General features: G+C 47.9%; 1 protein-coding gene across 18 annotated transcripts in view; it reads left to right on the forward strand.

The window, feature by feature from the left end:
- Positions 1 to 16,853, forward strand: part of Mcf2l (MCF.2 cell line derived transforming sequence like) — a 173,613-nt gene that overhangs the window by 122,027 nt on the left and 34,733 nt on the right. For 11 of the 18 annotated variants that reach the window (XM_008848408.2, XM_008848407.2, XM_008848413.2 and 8 more), the window contains 2 exons: positions 5,629 to 5,719; positions 16,699 to 16,818. In XM_008848408.2, coding sequence (XP_008846630.1) covers positions 5,629 to 5,719; positions 16,699 to 16,818 — 211 coding nt within the window. Of the gene's footprint in view, positions 1 to 5,044; positions 5,258 to 5,286; positions 5,343 to 5,365; positions 5,545 to 5,628; positions 5,720 to 16,698; positions 16,819 to 16,853 lie in introns of those variants that run through there. The other 7 variants (XM_029553705.1, XM_029553706.1, XM_029553702.1 and 4 more) reach the window with 6 other exon arrangements.

Raw genomic sequence — 16,853 nt, forward strand, 5'->3', positions numbered from 1 at the left:
GCATTCAAGGATTATCTAATGAAGCTGTCAGCCTCCCAACTGATCCCAAGCCTCCTAGGTCCTTGAGTGATGGCTACCCTATACTCAAAAACCCCTGAACCCACAGGAGCTGGCCAGACAGCTGGAGAAGATGGGCACCCTTGGGAAGATGGTCCTGTTGTCCCAAAGCTGACCCCGCACCCTGGCTGGCTCTTCGAAAACTACATTTCTACATTCAGGGCGCCCCTGAGTGGACAGTAGTAGCTTTGACTTGTGAGGCCTGGGTACCAGGGAGAAGGCCAGAGTGCTGGGACTGTCAGACTCTGCCCCAGGTGTATACCTTGGCCCAGTTCCCTCCTTAATGTACAGCTTTATATTGACCACACGAGGGCGCCATCAGTCAAAAACAGCATAAAATTCTGAATTTGGCCCCTTGGTGCCCCTGACCTGGCCCTACACCTCATATACGGGTTTTCTGTTGTTTGTTTTTCATTCCTAAGGCTGGTAGATTTTGTAAATCTTTCACACTGTACTCCAGGGTCAGCTCTTAAACTCCAGTATCATTGAGAGGTAGTAAACTCTCCAAGTAAGACGAACCATTTCACACTTCCATAAGATCTCTTAGAAATCATAGGAACATTTCCCACTGGGCAGAGTTGTTGCCATCTGTGGTGAACACATCCTCTGATCCTTGCATCTCTGCTTGTCTGACCACTGGCTGCCTATCCCCAGGCCTCCAATACCATACCCTCCTCTGGCCTCATCTCATTCAGGCACCATGTGGGAGCACCTCACACTTATCTAGTCTCCACCAATAGGGTGCCAGCACCCTGCAGGCTGGGTTTAGGACATAGGTCCTGAGCTCTGACTGCTGGACCTCAACCCCAGCTCTTACTCTTGCTGTTTGGCCCTTGAGTGTCTAACATCCTGCACCTCACCTTCCCTCAGGTGAGCTGTTGAGTTAACTTTTCCCAGAGAGAAAAGATGAATGACACCAAAGGCTACAAGACAGACCAAAGAAAAGATCCCACCCAAGACGAGCTTAGCAAAGCATTGAATTTATTAGGCTTATATGCAGGTGCATGAGTGACCCCCAAACAGCTGCACCATGGAAAAGGCATCCCGACACGGGTGATGATTCAGGAAAGCCACATCACTGGAATCCCTCCACAGTTAACCTTCCATCTCCCAAGACCATGTACAATTAATTAGGCCGGGGGAACAGGCAGGATGGAGTGACTGGAATCTCAGGTCAGAGTCCAATGACCCTCCCCAGCCCTCCTTCTGTAAATGAAGACCTAATCTTGTGAGGGTCTCTTGTGGGTTATCATGGGTGCTCTGATTTAAAGATGGAGGTGGCCATGTCATGCCCAGAGGTAGCTACATCATGAGTCTTATGCAGGATTGATGGGTCCTTCCCCCACTGATGTCACAGGGCTTGGGGTGTTTGACCTACACTTCCCTCTACCCTGAGAATGAAGTGGGTCCTCCTGTTGTCCCCATTGGGTCCATCAACAAGATGCTGCTGGAGTAGGCCTTGGAAATGTGAAGCTGGGTGTCCATGTCCTATACAGGGCAGAGCCCAGTCCTGTGTCTATCATTCTGTGCTTGCTCTTCCTACTCAGTGCCCATTGCAATCAGAACCCAGGTCTGCAGAACTAGAGCAATGATGCCTCTAGAGAAGGGTCCAGAAAATCCCAAAGTCCTGAAACAGCCTTTGTGAGAAGGCCTCTGGGCCTTTTTATATGTAAAGTGAGCTCATGGGCCTCCAATTTAGCACAGGAGGCTAGCCTGGGCATTCCCTTTCTAAGTATTGTTTCAGAGCTAGAGACCACAGTGGATATCTCAGGCAGTGCTGGAGCCTGAATGCAGGGCAACGTCTGAGGCACCCTTGTGCTGCCTTCTCTAGTTCTCCACCTTTAGAAAAACCAGCCACAGCTGTCCTGCTAGAGCTCATGGGAATCACCACCCTCCTGGGACTGACTCCAGGGCCTGGCTTGCTGGGGATACAGGAAAGGGGACACTGTAATGATGGGGCCACCTTCATCTAAGCTTTCTGTCCAGATAGATCAGTGTTCCCTGGCACAGCGGGAAGGGAAGAGATGTTGGCAACAGGAGAGTCTGCTTGGGCCCATGTAGAAGGGTACAGTATGGGGCTGTGGCTGGAGACCAGGCACAGCATGTACAGTTCTGGTATGTCCAGGGGATGGTAAGGAGTAAAGGGCTGCTTTTTCCATACTTTCCTAAGGTGGGTGTAGCCCCGGGAGGCAGCTGTAGTGGCCTAGTGACCTGGAGTGATAGGTTCACCTATCTCTGAACTGTGTGACGTTAGGTAGGAGGAAACTTAACCTTTCTGTGCCCGACAAGATTAAGTCCCACCCTCAGAGAGTCACCGTGAGGCTTTGATGAAGAAATGTGGAGGTGTTAGTCCCATGCTTGGCCTATAGTCACACAGAAAGACAGAAATTCCTCACCCATAACGAGGGGCCTGGCTAAGCTGGCAGGAATTGGGACGGACCTTTCTGCCCTGGTGGTTGTCTGTGGACCCAACTTTGAGTTGCTGGGCAGTCACAGTGTAAATTAGCCACAGTGGGCAGGTTGTCCAGAATCACTGCCTGCATTGTGGTTCAACCGCTAGTGTGCATTTTTAATTCTTTGTTTCATGTGTAATAATAATTTTTTTCTTTTTTTCATTCAAATGCCCTCTTATGATACCAATGTTTGGTGACATTTATATCATAAAGACTTTCACAGTATTTGACTTTAGAAAATTCCAGTTTCCCAATGTGAGTAAACAAAAGGCACACCCAGGGCACTGGGTGTGGGGATGGGGCTGCATGGATGGAGTAAAGTGCCTTGTGGGTCAGGAACGTGCCATGTCTGTGTGTGACTTATGCTTGCTTGGGCATTCGGGCAGATGTGCACAGAAGCCGGCAAGTTGGTTGCAGGCTCTCAGGCTTGTTTGGTGAGCTCGAAGACAAGGACCTTGGGCCACATTGTGGAAGTTTGTTCCCCTGAAGGGAAGAAACTCGCTGGGGCATCAGGTCCATCCAGGATCTATTACGGAATTGTGAAGGTGTGTGTGTGTGTACATGTTTGTGTGTGTGCATGTGCACACGGAGGACAGAGGTTGATATCCAGTGTCTTCCTCCATCACTTTTCACCTTATTTTTTTGTATCAAAGTCTCTCACTGAATCTGGAGCTCTGATTTGGCCAGACTGGCTGACCAGTTGCTCTAGGGATCTCCTGTCTCCACCCCCCTACTACTAGGATTACAAGGATGCACTTGCTTTTTTTCTCTCGTGTGGGTATTGGAGATCCAAACTCAGGTCCTCAATGCTGCATGGCAAGCACTTTACCTACTGAGCCATCTGTGTAGATCCCTCATGAAGGGATTTCATAGGGAATGTGGAGAGACTGGAGAAAGAGGCTGTGGTTCCTTCATAATCAAAAATACCTCAGAAAAAGGGATGAAACTGAATCAGGCTTTGCTGTTCCTCCGTGAAATGATGACCTCAGCCATCTGTCTGCCTTTAGAACCCTCTTACTGGATTTGCCTTTAGCTCTGCAGCCCTGAAGAACCGATGCTATTATTATCTCTGTGTTTGCAGAAAAGGAACCAGAGGTGGTCATAATGAGTCACCATAGGATGCCGCTTTTGAAGGGCCCAGTGTCACAGCAGGGAGACGTGTTCATCCCGCCCCCTCCTGCACACCCCTTCCCTTGATGGTGACTGCTGTCAGGAAATCCTACAGGTTGACCCTTTGAGGGTGTTTCTCAGACCCCCAGTTTGGGACTGGAAGCATGCCGTGGCGGGGTTGAGCTATGGCTTACATAGCGGTGACAACCCATCTTTCTGAGCCCTCTTGTCATCTAGAAAGAGTCAGGCTTGGTTCACAGATTTATAACTACAAAGACAGCCATAGCACAGTCCCCTGCAATACAGAAGGGAGGCAGGAGGTGGGCTCCCATTTACCCAGTGGTTCCCTGGCCCCAGGGTTCCCATACTTGTAAATAGGCTTTATTGTATTATAATAATATTAGATTTTTTTAAATCTTTTTGAGACAGGGTCTTCCTGTAGCCCCAGCTGTCCTGGAACTCACTATTTAGACCAGGCTGGCCTTGAACTCACAGAGATCTGCCTGCCTCTGCCTCCCAAGTGCTGGGACTACAGGCGTGCGAATATTAGATATTTTTATAGGGAGATAGCCTATAACTTTGTGCCTCTGAAAAGAGGGGATAGCTGGAGGCTGGTCATCCAGGCATTTGTCAGTGGTTTGCAATCCATGTGGCTGCCACGATGCTTCCACCTCACTGTCTGGCCTTGGACTAGACTGTGGACCACATGGCACAGGCCAGGACAGGAGAATTGGATTTGCCCACCAGCAGGCAGAGCTACAGCAGTTTTGGTGAAAGCCGTGTGGAGACACTCAGAAGGGGCACACCTCAGGGTGTGAGGTACCTGCATTGCTCAGGTCAGAGCACGATTGGAAGTCTGTTCTGTTGCCACTTCTTTAGGCTTCAGCCCAGTGGAATTAGCTGGGCAGGCCAGTGGGTCTGTGATTGTGTTAAGCCACCATCAGCAAAGGCTGCTTTGAGAAAAAGCTCACTTGTAGATGAGCATTTCCCTGAGACTATTTTGCTATCATTGAACCAACTTACTATGCACATGTGGGGTCGTTCCCCAGGTGGGGTGAATGGTTAATAGCACACTGGTGCATACTTTATGTACCACTGTCACATCGCTGAATATGGGACCCAGAAGGATCTGTTATGGAGTTGCAGTTTTCAGAGTTTTGCTGAGTATGATTTATAATGTTTTGTAGAATTCTGACATCCACTTAAGTCCAGAAATGCTCATTGAGATACGTTCATAGATTCAGAAATCAAGGATTCAAGTCAGTGTCTCCACTGGCCTGTCTCCTTCCTTTCTGCCGGGGATTGGCTGGCAGCAGCGGCTGCTGGCAGTGCTCAATTGGCTTGGATATGAAATTACCCAACAGAAGCAGACCTCCCACTTCCACCCTGTGACTCAGGCTCCTTCCACCAGGCTGAGCCGAGAGACGGAGGGCAGGCTACACGACGGTGCAATGCTGCTCCGCCTTTATCACAGATGTCGCTATCCTGGAGGGCGAAAACTCATGCCCCACACCCCACAGACGCCAGCGAGCCTTCAGAAGCCTTGGGGATTTTTACTCAAAGTTGTAATGATGTCATCAGGAGCCATTTTTTAACGTGGATGAACACGGGGACCTCAGATACTAGGATAACGTGATGTACGGGTCCTAAGGCTTGTTTTGGAGGCCTTGTTCAGCTGTCCATGCACGAAAGGAGGTGGCTTGGCTCTTGTAGTGCAGTAAGGTGCTACTGTGCTCCAGAAGATGGGGTTCGCTCACCTGTGAAAAATGTGACTGAAAAATGATCAACACACCAAAAATGTGTGTCCTCCTTTAAATAGGAGAAAGTCCTGGGACTTGCAGGATGGGGCTGGCCAGGCCCAGAAGCCTTGTGCTCTGCCGAGACCACTTCCCTAGCGTGTATTTTGGCTCGCAGCACAGAGGTGGTATGAGATGGTGGGTCGCTGGTGCGTGTGGAGGCAGGCTTCCTGTCGGCACACGCTGAATGTGGGTGTTTCTCCTTGTTTCAGTTTGCAAGATGCTGGCATTGGATTCATTCTGGTCATAGACCGAAGGCAGGACAAATGGACCTCCGTGAAGGCGTCGGTCCTGCGAATAGCCGTAAGTACCTTACAGGGCTCTGTACCCTCCTGTTGGGTGGCAGCTCTGTGTGGAGGATGGGCTGAGCCATGTCAGGCCACAGGACCTCCTGGTCTCCGGGCATGTAGGTTTCCCAGGTGGTCACTCTTAGGATCTATTGTGATTCATTCTCTCTGTAATGGAGCACAGAAGTTCTGGGCAGGAAGGATTCTGAGCATGATAGTCTTCAGGCTAGAAGTTGGATGCTGAATCCAATAGCTTTTTCTAAGCTACTCTTTCCTTTCCATGTTGGGCTATTTATTCTTTAGCTTTAATCCTGAGATGCCTTGGCCTTCTTTAGCAAGCCCTCCCAGCATGCAGAGACCCTCACTTCCAGGGACTATCTGCAGCCTCTAGGGTCAAAAATTCACAGGGCTTGCTCATGTTTTATAGCCTACAGTTATCGTTTAAGAGGAGGAAACCTGAGCCAGCAGAAATCTTATTTTCAGCAGTCGCTCCTCCTTCACCCACAGACTTGATATGGGGAACTTCTTCCAAGCTGAGTTCACCCACACTTGCTCTCCCTGCCGATACCACAGCTTTTGGAAGGACCCTAAGTTTGGTTGTCTGCCAGTAGGGTGATCAGAGCACCATGACTCTGGGCTGTGATTGCCTACCTACCCCCTTCCAAAGTCTCCGGGCAGCCAATCCCATGATGTCAAGCCCTACTGACCTTCTGTGGGTCAGACATTTACAGCCTACCTTGGGTCCCCCAGGGGCTGCTGTGGTGATTGTTAAGTGCTACAAGGAGCCCTCTTTAAGGAAAATTAAAGACTGAGAGTCCACTGTGGCTCTCGCAGCCTGCAGTCCTGGTGCAAGCCTGCCTTGCAGTGAGCATTGCCATGCAACCACCCCATACACTTCTATAGGGGTGTCTATAGCAAGCCCCCATTTTCCTTGTCCCCACCCACAAGCACCCCCCTGTCATTGTTGACTGAACTGAGTCAAAATATCAGGTGTTGGTCTCACAAGATGCATGAGCATTACACAATTACTCCCCTGGCTCACTATCCCCAGGGGTCTCCAAAGTGCTGTTGGTAGATGCCCCATCAACTGTTCACACCAGCAAATGCTGCCCATACCAGCACTTCAAATAAGACATGTTTCCACAGGATGCTGTAGCAGGCTGCTCCAGATCCAGTCACAAGTAGCCCAGGGAGATCATGCTGCCCAATGGGTTCTTACACTCACATTTTCTTGATGGGACCAAGCCCTCAGAACCTTCTTGCACATACCTCCACCTGCCGTATCCTACCCAGAAGCCACCTGGGTAGCCTCTGTGCCTTCGCCTACCCTCACTTGCACCTACCTGTTCAGGGCCAAGGCTCTCCTGCAGCTCCTGTTTTCTTCCACCTTTACAGAGGTACATCTCTATACCTGAATGGGGGCAGCACCTGGCCCACCCCTGACCCTGACTCCTCTGTACCCATACCACATGTACTCACATAGTCACATATTCTGGGAGCCCATCACAATGTGTTTTACTTACTTATTGGGGGGGGGTCACATGTACCATGGTATGTGTGCGGAGGTCAACAGACAACTTGTGGGAGCTAGTTCCTTCCTTCTAGCATGTGGGTCCTGAAAATTAAACTTAAGCTGTCAGGCTTGGCAAGTGCCTTTACCCACTGAGTCAGCTCACCAGCTCAGTATGTTTTATCCAGTGGGTTGCTCCCAGGTTAGAAGACAGGGTTTCAAATATACAGTTGTTTTTTCAGGAAACACAGAAATTGCTTTTTAATACTGAATCAGTCTACCAAGCCTATTCCACATGCAGCAGGTGCTGCTCTGCCCCCAGATACATACCCTGATGTAAGCTGGGCTCCCATTGTCAAGTATGAACATGGATCTACCTGTTATTGAGTTTAGAATAGGTGAATTTCTGAAGAAAGATGGTTCTTTAACACCTTGCTTTATGAAAATCATAACTGGAAAGGTAGTATTTGAGTTTTTATTTTTACATTGATTCTTTTGCTTTTCTTTTTGTATTGTTTATTTTTGAGACAGGGTCTCTATAGGTGAGACTGATCTGGAGCTCTCAATCCTCCTGCTTCAGCCTCTTAAATGCTGGAATTGCTGGTGTGCACCACCATGCCTAGCTTGTATTGATTCTTACACTATAAAAAGGATTTTCCCCTATAATTCTCAACATTCACTAGTGCTGATTTGGAAGTGGCAGAAGTTACCATTTGTTCCAGCAACATTGTCCTGAGTTCTCTTTGAACTCCAGGACTTCCTCATTAAAAGAAGTGACTCATGGTATTAACAGGTGCTCTGGGCACCTGCCATGGGTTGGGCCTGGGGCAAGCCCGTGAAGGAGCCAGAGGTGACAGCTGAGTGAGGAGTGCAGAGCAGCAGCAAAGGAGCAGTGTCACGAGGGTGCTGGGGATGGGAGGCAGCATGCAGGAGGGTGCTGAGACCCCCAGTTTGGAGACAGGATCTACAAACCAGTTTGTTGTTATTTCAGGCCTGGGCCTACCTTCCTCTCTGGCTGGGAGGCTCTCTGAAAGCCCACTGTCTGTTTGTGAGTGTAGTGCAGAGGGCAGGGGACAGGCAGGAGGAAGTGAGGCTGAGTGGGTGGCTCAGAGTAGATTTGGAGCCTGGGCTGTTCTTGTGATGAGGTCCAGTTTCAAACTCACCAGCAGAAGCACAGGGAAGGCACTGAGGAATACCTGTCCTTCCCTGTGCTTTATCCAAGGATCTCAGATTCTTTATCCAAGGATCTCAGCTGTCCTCACACCAAGCCTCTGAGGGTCATCTGGCGAGGAGGCACCGTGTAAATATAGCAAAGTCTGTCGCTATGTGGCCCTGGGGTCGAGGAAGGCAGGAGGCCATCCAGGTCTTATCTACATACTGTTCTTAGCCCAGGGGAGCAGACCAGCATGGCTCCTCTAGGATCTTGGCTCTGTGCTTCAGAGACTCAGAATGTGTCCTGTGACAGCCTGATGTGGGTACAGCACCCAGACTTAGGGCGCCACTGAGCACTGCATTTTGTTCTTCAGGAAGTTTCAGGGAAACTACTGCTTAGCATCACACAAAGCCAGGCCCTCTGGAGGCCTTCCAGACAGGCTCTTGTGGGATGCTCCCTCAGGATGGCACAGAAACGAGGGGTCCAGGGGGCTTCTGCCTCCTACTGCCTGGGCTCCTGCTGAGAGCTGCATTTATATAACTCTCAGAGACGATGGCTATTCTTAGCTGCCATCTGTGCCACCTCGTGAGTCGGCGTTCCCTGCCTTGGGTGTTCTTTTTCCTTTTTGATGCCTTCAGCTTGGCTTAAAACTGAAAAAATAAGAAACACTGGAAGAGCCAAAATCCAGTGGTCCTCAAATTAGTCTCCCAGGGCACCCATCGAGAGCAAAGCCTGTGTCCATCTTCTCTTGCTGAACCTGGAGCTCTCTGATCCAACTGAACTGGCCAGCCAGCTCCAGGAATCCTCCTGTTTCTACTTCCCCATGCTGGGATTACAGGAGCGCACTGCCACACCCTGCTGTTTGAACTCAGGGAGCCACACCCTGCTGTTTGAACTCAGGGACCCATGCTTGCATCATAAACGACTTTCTGACTGAACTATCTCCTCAGCCCCAAGGAACCTGAATTTAAAGTACTGTTCAGTCTGCCCAGGAATAGAACTCTGCTTTTGCTCTGGGGCCAATACGGTCTCTGCAGAACCATACAAAACTTAGGCCTGAGGGACCTGAGCTTTCAGGTCATCCAGCCAGCAATCATATTTGGCAAAGTGCTGTTGTACTAAACATTACCCCTGGGTTCCTGCCTGATGCTAGTCACTGGGGCTGCAATGGAGAGCTGTGGAGGTGGAGTGGAAGCAGGCCTGGAGGACTTCTTGGCAAAGGTGGCATTGGCTGAGGGTGGGCAGGGAAGGGACTAACCCAGCAGAGCAGATACACTTCCCCTGGAGCACTATGTCAAAATGAAGCCCAGAGAGGGAAATCAGTCAGTGGACCCCAGGAGTTGGATAGAGTTGAGACCATTAAAGACCTTTCCTCAATAAGGAGATGGCATGCTAAACTGAAGGATAGGGCTCTGACATGGGTGGTGAGGAGCCATGTGGCAACCAGCGACAGCATGAAGGAGTTCTGTTCAATGCTTGCCCTCCGTTCAAAGATCATGCTTTTCCTACTTACTTTTATGAAAGATGTCCTTTTCTTTTTAAAATCATATTTCTTTATATATTTTTAAAGATTCATTAATTTGATGTGTGTGAATTCTTTGCCTGCATGTATATAAGTGTACCATGTGCATGTAGTTCCTACAGAGGTTAGAAGAGGACATTGGATCTCTTGGAACTGGAGTTATGGATGGTTGTTAGCCACTATGTGGGTGCTGGGAACCAAACCTGGCTCCTCTGCAAGAGCAGCAAGTGCTCTTAACTGCTGAGCCAGTTAAGGGGAGGTCTCTTATGGGATCCACCTTTCCCACTCTTTTTCCATTGGAGCTGGTTTCATAGTTTTTGTCTTTTGACAAATACCTGAGAGAAACAGTTTAAAAGAAGAAAGGTATATTTGGGCTCACATTCAGAGGTTCCAGTCCATGGGTCGGGTGGCTCCATATATGAACAAGTAAGGCTGTCAATTAGCTTGACTAGATCATCACACAATGGACATGGATAAGGATCCATCCCATCTCTTATGTGTGCTTGGTGAGACTAGAAGACTAGAGATGGATCTGGAAGGGAGCGATGTGGCTACTAGGTAAATTACGAAAGTTTTTTTTTTGTTTTTTGTTTTTTGTTTTTAATCAACTCAACACCTTTTCCTCCAACTTTTTATTCTGAAACATTTCAAATTTACTAAAAACTTTTCTTAAAAATATTTTATTTAAGCCAGGTATGGTGGCACATGCCTTTAATCCTAGCACTTGGGAGGCAAAGGCAGTTGGATGTAAGTTCGAGGCCAGCCTGGTCTACATAGCAAATTCCAGGTCAACTGGGGCCACAGTGAGACACTGTCTCAAAAAGACCAAAAAAATTTTTATTTATTTATTATTATTTTTTTGGGGGGGTCTTTTTGAGACAGGGTCTCCCTGTAGCCCCAGCTGTCCTGGAACTCACTATGTAGACCAGGCTGGCCTTGAACTCGCAGAGATCTGCCTGCCTCTGCCTCCCGAGTGCTGGGATTAAAGGCGTGCGCCACCACGCCCGGCTTATTTATTATTTTTATTTTATGTGTATATAAGTGTATTGCCTACATGCATGTAAGTGCACTCATGTTGTGCAATGCCTACAGACATCAGAAGAGGGCATTGGATCCCCTAGAACTGGAGCTATGGATGGTTGTTAGCTGCCATATGGATGCTAGAAACCGAACCTGGGTCCTCTGCAAGAACAGTCAGTGCTCTTAACCACTGAAAACTTTTTTTTTAATATCGTGCCTTTGCCATCATTGACACTTTGTCCATATGCCCATTTGTGTGTGTACATGTACACATAGACACATGCACACAGAGAGATACATACTCATACATACATATTTGCACATACACACACATAGAGACACACATGTATGTATAGACAGAGACACATGTACACACAAAAACACTTGCACACAGATATACATACATATACAAATATATGTACACACAGAAACATGCACATAAAGATGCGTGCACAGACATGTATCAGATGTGCACTCAGACACATGTATACATGCAGATACATATGAACATAGAGAAATACATAAATATAAACAGAGGGATGTACATATGCACAAAATACATGCATACAAGATACATGTACACAGATACACACATCTATGTGCATGTGAAAACATGCATGCCCATACAAAGGTGTGTATACACACACAATGAACATGCATACAAAACACATGTACACAGGTGCACACATATATGTGCATGTGAAAACATGCATATCCATGCAAAGGTGTGTGTGCACATACAATGATACATGCACACACACACCCATACGTGGACATACACAGACTCACACACTTGTATGTACAAAGATATCCACATACACTAGCACACAGGTATACTTGCACACACAGACATGTACCTGGATCTAAACTCTCACACATGCATACACATATGCACACAGACATAAATAGACACTCAAGCAGAAACACAGACTGATGCAGACATGTATGCACCCCCCCCATATGCAGACTCACCTGCACAGACATTCATACACTGCTTGCTGATCCATCAGAGAGCTGGTTGCACCATTTTGGCAATTTATTCTTAGCTGTGTGCCACTGAGAACAAAGCTAGGTTTCTATGGGACCACAATGCACACTAGGAAAGTGATATCAATATTATTATAATACCTATGACAGTAAGAATTGTCCATATACACTTGGGGATATAACATTGAAACAGTCTATTACCTAGTAAACAGTGTGTATTTAGATTTACCCCATCACCCAATAATGCCCTTTATATCTTTTGCTAAAACCCAAGACCCAGCGATGAGTGATGAGTAAGGGTGATGATGGGTGATGGGTGATGGGTGACAGCCAGTTACTCTCCTTTTCTTTACCCTTTCCATTTATTCATCAGTTTTGATTTTGCTTTTGGTCTTGTGGCACTGATACTTGTGAAGGCCTGAAGCCAGCAGTTTGGTAGAAACCCCTCAGTGTGGTATCCTGACCTCTAGCTTCAGCTAGCCACCCCAGCAGGAATCACCATTGGTGGGCACAGGACACCTGTGTGTCCCATGAGTGGGTTATGGTTGCCATTTGGTCAGGTCTCCTCTAGAAGGCACCTTTCCTGCTTGTGACCAGCATGCTGCCTGTGGCTCTGCTCGGGACTGACTAGGGGCCTCAATAGTCTTCCATCCTGTGTTTTCGTATTCACAAGGCTTCTTGGACTCTTGCCTAAATCTAGGGTGTACTGGGTGTTGCTGTATAGGTGTATTCTACAGTGGCCTTGTGGCAGGTGATGCTCAGTCCTTACCTGTACCTCCCAGTTCCCACTCAACCTGCACTGTACTCTTGCAGCTGTGTCTGCCCATCAACCCATCAGATGGCTCTTCTCTCTCACCCCTGCAGGGAAGTTACAAACTGACCAGAATAGTGCCCCAAATTCCTTTCTGCTTCCAGTGTGACCTCTGCAATCATCAAGCCCCCTATGGACGTGATGTGATCAGAGCCAACTGGAGCTTCTAGACTGTGCAAAGAATAAAAAGCAGGTGCAAGCACCCGCTGAGGTGGGGTGGGAATGGGAGCGACAGCTGGTTTTCTGACAGTATTGTATTCCGTGACAGTCCCATTTTCCTAATAGTTCTTGACATACTGGCTCCCAAGTTTGCATAGTGGAATCCACCTGTGTCATTTTCCCAGGTCTAGCTGATGTTGTGTTCGTGAAGACGTGTTATATGAACCTATGTGACATGCAGCTGAGTAGATGGGTGGTGCAGATCCACCCTGAGGTTCTAGGGAACTTGTTCCCTGGAGGCCCTGTGATTTATTAATACTGATCTCATGCATGCACCTATGGCTGGATTCTGTGGAATTTTCATCACAGCTACAGCAGCATTTACCCTCACAGAGTAGGCACCTTTGATTCAGATGTTCATGACCCAGATGTTTTCTGGTTATTTTATACTGAGACACAAACTTTCAGATGATTTATTTATTTATTTATTTATTTATTTTTGTCTTTGAGACAGGGTCTCCCTGTAGTCTCAGCTGACCCGAACTCACTATGTAGACCAGGCTGGCCTTGAACTCACAACAATCCACTTGCCTCTGCCTCCATGCCTGGCTCAGATGATATTTTTATATAAACTTTTGTTTGTTGGCTGTTATCAGACAAAAGAGATTGGTAGGGTCTTGGTTGCTCTGTTTACTACTAAATGCAGAACACTAGGCTGGATATATGTAGCCTTGGGCTTTGAGGAAGGCTGGGGTATAAATAGCCTCATATACTGCAGAAAATAAGTGAGATTGAAAAATAAAAACAAAATTCTGGGCCTGGTAGTGTGTGTCTTTGAACCTAGCACTCTGGAGGCAGAGGAAAGCAGATCTCTGTCAGTTTGAGGCCAACCTAATTTATAAAGTAAGTTCCAGGCCAGCCAGGGCTACACAGTTAGACCCTGTTCCAAAAAATTGTATTGCTTTCATATTAGATAGAAACCTACTGTAATTTTACAATTCATGATTATTGAGTAATTTATGAAACATCAGCATCAACTCCTCTGTCTACTTCTATGTTTTTAAAATAAAGGTTTTATTGAGCCAGGCATGGTGGCACACACCTTTAATCCCAGCACTTGGGAGGCAGAGGCAGGGAGATCCCTGTGAGTTTGAGGCCAGCCTGGTCTACATAGCGAGTTCCAGGACAGCTGTGGCTACAGGGAGACCCTGTCTCAAAATAAATAAATAATAAATAAATGAATAAATAAATAGTAAAGATTTTATTTTAGACCTTTCCCCGGCTTTAAATACAAATGATTGATTCCAGAACAGAGAAAATTAATTTTGCTGCTATTTACATTTGCACAATTTGTGTGCATTGTTAAAATATCCCCACTTGGTTAGGATCTTATTCTATTTAATATGAAAACTCAACAACTTAGCAGATACCTTAAAGAAAAGAGAAGGAAAGGGGCTGTATGTGAGACTAGAGGTCCCCAGGGGCTGTGGCAAAGGCACCTCTCACACTGGGGGTGGGGAGGTCTTGCACCTGCAGTTGGAGGCACCTAGGGAAGCTGCTATAGGGAAGGTGAGGGAGCTGTTTCCATCTTATAGGTTCAAGGGTTGGACCTGTCTTTACAGAGCCAGTTTTCTGTGAGGTGTGACCCTGGTGACAAACCTAATTGAAGTTCAGAGAAGGGTGACTCACTGTCACCTGAGGAAAGCTGCCTCTTGAGAGTGCCTCCTTAAACGGTGGTGGCCAATTTCACACAGAGAACAGGTTTAGAAGCCTTTGTGTCAAGTGGCCCAGAATCTGCCCCCAGCTGCTGGCTTTGCAGAGCTGTGTTCCGCCCAGGACACTCACCCTCTCCCAGGGCATCAGAGACAAAGTCCGATCACTAACATTCATAGTTCCCTTCTGAGAGTATAACTGGCTGTGCGCCTGCAGAATATAAGGCAGTGGGTGGAGGCATGTCTCAACACCCTTGCCATAATGGGGCAGAGGGGCAGAGGGAAGCCAGGTCGCCAGGGGAAGAGGATGAATGGGAAGATGCTGTCTACAGGAGGGCCTTCAGCAGCTCCCAGCACCCTGCTCCTATATCCACTCAGGCAGAACCCTGACCAGGCACCTGCTTATCAGCATGCCTATAATGGAGAAGTGTGACATGCAAGTGATGTGACCATCACTACGTAGAAGGTCCTGTAGGGACCAAGGGCACAGGGTGTGATAGAATCTTAAAGGATGAGTGTTTTCTTTTCAAGGCAAGGTCAGTGCCCACTGTCATGGTAGGAGGCCAACTGTGGGTAATAAGCACCAGTGTCCACTGTTCTAAGTGGGAGGTCGGCTATGGGTGACATACCAGTGTCTACTATTCTGGATGGGAGGTCAGCTGTAGATGATGGACACCAATGTCCACTTCCCTGGATGGGAAGCCAGTTGCAGATGACAGATACCAGTGTCCCCTGAACTAGGTAGGAGGTCAGCTGTGGGTAGTGGACATTAGTGCCTGCTATTCTCCCTAGGAAGCTGGAAGTAGGAGACAAGGTATACTTTGACCCTTACTGTGTACTAAAGAGGATTGAGTCCTGTTTAACTCTTGCTAGACTATTGGATGGCCTAGAACACAGTCCCAGTTCATGACTGGATCTGGGGACTCACTTTTCCAGCCTGGCTAGAAGATCTCACACAACACTGGAAAATCATTGCTTCCTATGTGAGTTCTTAGTCAATCACATTTTAATACAGGCATTTTGTTAGACTCCGGGACTTGTGTAGCCCAGGGGTCATCTTTCGCCATGAACCATGGTGAGTTGGGTCTGTTCTCAGTCCAGCTGCCAGGCCATCCTGAGTTTCCAGGCTGTGCCACCCCTCCTGCCTCTCATGGTTTAGGAGATTTTAACCCAGTCCTTGGAATCAGACCCAATTCCTCAGTTGCTCTCTGGGCATTCCCTGCTAGATGTGGGGGGATCTCCAGAGCCGCCTTACTACAAACCATCATAGCTGTCCATGCAGCACTTGCTGTACACCACGTGAGTTGGGCTCACCGCCTGTCCCAACATGATGAAGCAGGCATGGCTTTATCCCTGTTTTACAGATGGGGAATCTGAGACGTCAGGAAGTGGAGTAATTTACCCAAGGTCACATACCTTATGGGTAGCAAAGCACTGCGAAATACGTGCAACTAACTGTTGAACGGTATGCCTGTGCACACTGGGGGAGTTTATCTTGATTTTTGTTTCAGAGGATACACATATGTAAGACACATACATCTTCTTGATTCTTTTTCCTATGAGTGCATTGGTACCCTCTGGCTGATGCCATACATGAACAAGGTACCACGCTTGAATGACAGAAACCTCCTCTCCAGCAGTTGTGGAGGCTAGGAGTCTGAGATGCATGTGTGGGCAGGACTGGTTTCATCTGAGGCTCTGAGGAAGGATCTACTCCAGGCTTCTCCCTGGCCTCCAATGTTACCAGCAGTCCTTGGTGTTCTTGGCTTGTGGTGACATCACCCCATTCTCTGCCTGTCTTCATGAACAGCCTGTATGCTGTCTGTGTCCACAGTTCCCTTTCATAAGAACTTTCTGTAGCTCAGGACCACTCTGGCCACCTCACTTGCTTGGCCGGCTGCCTATAGGAAAACCATTGCTCCAAATGAGTCCATTCTGAGTACTAGGACTTGGAACTCTACACAGGGGTAGAGGATCTTCATTCAATCCGTACCAACTGTAATATGACTTAATTTGTAAGCAGCATAAAGGCAGAAGCCTGTCACTGGCTGCAGTGGCAGGTCGATTCTGTGGCCTGGGCCACCCACAGCAGATGCCGCAGGCCCTTTTTCTGTCTTGCAGGCATCTTTCCCAGCAAACCTGCAGCTCGTCCTTGTGCTTCGCCCAACGGGCTTTTTCCAGAGGACTCTCTCTGACCTCGCCTTCAAGTTCAACAGAGATGACTTTAAGATGAAGGTGCCGGTGAGTACCCACTGCAGCTATGTCAGCAGAACTGA

Source organism: Nannospalax galili, unplaced genomic scaffold, assembly GCF_000622305.1.
Source record: "Nannospalax galili isolate Female #2095 unplaced genomic scaffold, S.galili_v1.0 scaffold744, whole genome shotgun sequence".
Classification (NCBI taxonomy): domain Eukaryota; kingdom Metazoa; phylum Chordata; class Mammalia; order Rodentia; family Spalacidae; genus Nannospalax; species Nannospalax galili.